Here is a 4510-nt window from a genome sequence, read left to right as displayed (position 1 = left end):
TTGGCCCTTGCCTTTGATTGTTATTCTGAATTCTGTCTGTCCAAGAGCATATTTGACTGATTTTTGGGGGGATTGCCATCTGGTCATCTGGCAACATTGTGCTCACGGTTGCTTCGTTCATTACTGGCGGTGTGTTATGGTGCTGAGCACACGCGGCGGGCATGGTCAGCTAAATTGCTCGAAGCGCGATGATAGGATGAGGCGATCTTGTGGCTCGCCTTTGCTCATTCTGGGCCATCCGAGAGCTACTGATTGGTCTGATCCGCTTTATTACTGTACAAAATTGGAGGGAAAACAGAGCTCGTGGTTCATGTTTGGACAGCGATCGCACGTCTAACGACTCGGCCCGTTCGTGTCCGTTCATTTTCTTCTTGGAGGGGAATTTCGGAATGCTAAAACTATTCACTGGCGCGAGTCACCTACAGGCAGCCTTCACTCATTCTGGACCGTTTGCCGCGCAAACACGTCGTAACTGTTGAATATTCCGAACTTCTGTTTCGGATGCTATGTTGGATATACGAGTTGAGATGCTCTTTTGTGCATGCCTGCTTTTCCCGGGCCTGTCTCTCTGCCGGGACACATGCTTTCGTACCATCGCTCCTGCAAATCTACTGCGTAAATCCGAATCCAGAAAAGCAGAAAAAGTTGTACCCATTACCCCACGAGCCTTTCGTCCCAAAGTCTTCATTGACACAGCAGAATTATACAGGCATGAGCTTCATAATTTTTTTTCTCGAAATTGTACGCGCTGCATATTGATAAGCTGCAACATATCGCTGTCCTCGTGTCCCTAACCCATCCTATCACCCTTTTTCTGAACAAGAAAATAAACCATATTGTCCGTGCTGCCACTACCACCACCACACCACACCCACCTACCTAACGCCAGTCGGATCGGACCAACCAACACACACAAACGCCCAAGAAACAACACGCCACGCTTCCTCCTCCTCCCCTCATCGACCCGAGCTCCAGCAAAATCAACCATAAATCTCCACATGTCCATACATCCAGAGCTAGCTGACGCAGCCTGATATTTTTGGCGCCATTAATCAATCAGTCAACCAGCCCCAAGCTCGAGCGAGCTCACGGCGACGTCCAGGTCCAGGTCAGAGCCGTTATTTATAGGAAGGAGGGCCGGCCATGTCTTCCTCCTCTCCCCCCAATAGCAACGACAGCGGCAAGAAGAACCCGCTGGACGCCATGGGCGCCTTCTTCTCGGCGCAGGTGAACCGCCGCAAGCTGGTCTCCACGCAGAAGCTGGCCATGTCCGAGCGCTGCACCTCCTGCGGCGACGAGTTCCCGGGCTGCGCCCACCGCCCCGCCGACCGCAAGACGTGGATGGCGGAGCTCGGCCCCGACCGCCTGCGCGTGCACCAGGTGGTGTGGCCGGGCACCCACGACTCGGCCACCAACAAGATCGGCATCCCCTTCATCACCCGCCCCTTCGCGCAGTGCCAGTCGCTCTCCGTCTACCACCAGCTCGCCCTCGGCTGCCGCCTCCTCGACGTCCGCGTGCAGGAGGAGCGCCGCGTCTGCCACGGCGTGCTCGCCACATACTCCGTCGACGTCGTGCTCGACGACGTGCTGCGGTTCCTGGCCGAGACCGTGTCGGAGGTCCTGGTGCTGGAGATCCGCACCGAGTTCGGGCGCGAGGACCCGCCGGACTTCGCCAAGTACCTGGTGGAGCGGCTCGGGGAGCACCTGATCCCGCAGGACGAGGCGGTGTTTCACAAGACCGTGGCGGAGCTGCTCCCCCGGCGGGTGATCTGCGTGTGGAAGCCGCGCAAGTCGCCGGCGCCCGGCCGCGGCGAGCCGCTGTGGAGCTCCGGGTACCTGCGGGACAACTGGATCGACACGGACCTGCCGGAGACCAAGTACGACAGCAACCTCAAGTTCCTGGGCCAGCAGCCGCCGGCGAGGGACCGGCGGTACCTGTACCGGGTGGAGAACACGGTGACGCCGCAGGCCGACAACCCGGTGGTGTGCGTGCGCCCGGTCACGAACCGCATCCGCGGCTACGCGCGCAGCTTCATCGCCGAGGCCTTCGCCAAGGGCCTCGGCGACCGGCTGCAGGTCTTCTCCACCGACTTCATCGACGGCGACTTCGTCGACGCCTGCGCCGGCGTCACCAAGGCCCGCGTCGACGGCGCCGCGTGATCCGTACGTTGCATGGGGCCTGCGTGTAGTAATTAGAGCGGTGGCCGCGCGCGATTAGAGGGGTTCCTTCGTTTGTCCTTCGGGTTGTCTTCTCTTTTCGTGGTGTGGTGTGCAGAGCAGAGCAGAGGAGGGGAGCAGAAGCAGAGTGTCTGAGTGTGCGTCCGGGTGGGGATTATTTACTTACATGTGAATTTGGGACACCGTGGATTAATGGTGTTGATGTTCGTGTGTGTGTTTTGTACTAGTGGATTGGGGGTCTGTAAATACAGTGGCGAATTGCATGTGCAAAGGAATAAGCAAAACTGTTTGATGTGAATTGTTCGTTCATCTCAACAGAGAAAAGTCTTCATGCAAGTAGACACTAGTAGGATAGTAAATTTCTAAAAAGAAACCTTGATTACACCATTCCTAAATATAAATCTTTGTAGATAGTCCAATGTGAATCATATGCATTTTTAGAGTGTAAATCACTCATTTTATTCCGCATGTAGTCTATAATGAAATATTTACAAAGACTTATATTCAGGAACGGAGGGAGTAGTATCCGGATGGTTTTCATCAACTCTCAAAAAAAGAAAAGGGGAAATACTCGCTTTCAGGATGGCTTTCAACTTGCGGCAATGTCCTCTGCTGCTGTTACCATCGAAGTTACTTGCGATCAGGGCAAGCGTTACGGTCGAGCATTTATTCGACGGTGGACAGCTTCTTTCCACACTAACATCACATCAGGTCTATTTTTTTTTAAGAAAAAGTAAAAATAAAAATCACAACAGGTCATTTTAAACTTTTAGCTTTTGCTCGTTTGATTTTTCAAACAAAGGTAACAAAGTTAGTATTGTATTTGCGTGCATTTGCAACGCCTTTGCTGTTTGCAAGATGCATGAAAATACAGCTTGCAATCGGTCGATTTGGGAAGGGAGAAGATGGCAAGGTGTTGCCGGGGTCGACGCGGCATCGTTGGTCGATGAAAGAAAGTTGGTGGTTGACAGTGCGTGAAAGACCCACTAATGTAGGATAGGCTGTTGGATTTAGAGGGACAACCAGAGGCGACGACAGAAAGCATGGCTTTGAAGGCAGGGCGGTGAGGCACCAATTACGATGGTGGGGAGGGAGGCGGGGTTGCAGGGAGGAAGGAGAAGACGATGGCGAGTGACATGAGAAAGAAGTTGAAGCAATCTGAGTTTTCACACAACTATCAACAGAGGTCCAAATTTGTGTACCGGGTGGAACTACATGCTGAATATACTACTCCCACATAAGATACCACAACACATGTGGTGAAGGTGCACCAATAACTTTGCCAGACACGAGCCACATGGCGTCCACTCGAACATGTCCCAATCAATCTCACCCGATTAGGGTCTTTTCCCGTTATTAATTCTTTCTTATCCACGGCGAGCGCGACGCGGCAACCAACACCAAATAATCAGCAAGCTTGACCAACGTGGCATACGCGCCGTCGCCGCGCCGGTGCCGGCTGGAATCGTAGGAAGGCGGTGTACGGGCCAGAGGCCCAAGTATTTGTTGTATGCACGGCCTGTTTAGTTGGGCATGTGTACGCTTTTTGTTTTGCCGGTTAATATCTAGAAACAAGAGCTATGTCTCGCTGCCCGCAAAAAAAAAAAAGAAGCTATCTCTCGCTTTAAGCAAGATTGAAGGAGCCCCCGCTCGCTACAGTACTTGGATAAGCATATTCATTCGATCGCTCGTGTTTTCTTCGCTTCAGTTTTTTCTTTGTTTTTCAACAGTTTCTTTTTTTCTCCGATATACTATGATTTTCTTTGTTTTTCTCATCGGTTTTCTTAGGTATCCTTCGGTTTTTTAACGGTTTTCTTTGTCTTTCTTTGTTTAAATATGTTGGTGGGACAAAAAAACGATGGGGGAGAATTAACCGGAGTGAAGCGAGACTATCAACTACTTCATTAGAAGTAGAGATTAAATATATTGGTGGGACAAAAAAATGGTGGGGGAGAATTAATCGGAGCGAGGCGAGACTATCAACTACTTCATTAGAACTAGAGATTAAATATGTTGGTGGGACAAAAAACGGTGGGTGAGGATTAACCAGAGTGAGGTGAGACTATCAACTCCTCGCTGCCCGTAATGGTAGTATGATAGGTAGTATCATGCATGCCAACTAAGAAATTTTGATGATGTGGCATAGAATTAAATGAAGAAAAAGATGCTTGAGTATCACATCATGATACCGTATCATATTAAATGATGTGCTACTTTGTGTCATGCATGACAATAAATGTTGTACTCTATGATACCAACACATAATACTTTACATCTAGTATCATATGCATGATACTAGTATATGATACTCCCCATTACAACTAGCCTTAGG

General features: G+C 50.7%; 1 protein-coding gene across 1 annotated transcript; it reads left to right on the top strand.

Annotated features, from left to right (window-relative positions):
• Window positions 1-869: 869 nt before the first annotated feature.
• LOC119311333 lies at window positions 870-2476 on the top strand. The gene has a single exon (XM_037586976.1). It carries the CDS (start codon window positions 1144-1146, stop codon window positions 2158-2160), a length of 1017 nt encoding a protein of 338 aa, XP_037442873.1. The 5' UTR covers window positions 870-1143; the 3' UTR covers window positions 2161-2476.
• The last annotated feature ends 2034 nt before the right edge of the window (window positions 2477-4510 follow it).

The sequence above is a fragment of the Triticum dicoccoides genome, chromosome 5B, assembly GCF_002162155.2.
Source record: "Triticum dicoccoides isolate Atlit2015 ecotype Zavitan chromosome 5B, WEW_v2.0, whole genome shotgun sequence".
Classification (NCBI taxonomy): domain Eukaryota; kingdom Viridiplantae; phylum Streptophyta; class Magnoliopsida; order Poales; family Poaceae; genus Triticum; species Triticum dicoccoides.
Note: the sequence above shows the minus strand (reverse complement) of the source record. Positions and strands in the feature narration are given on the sequence as shown.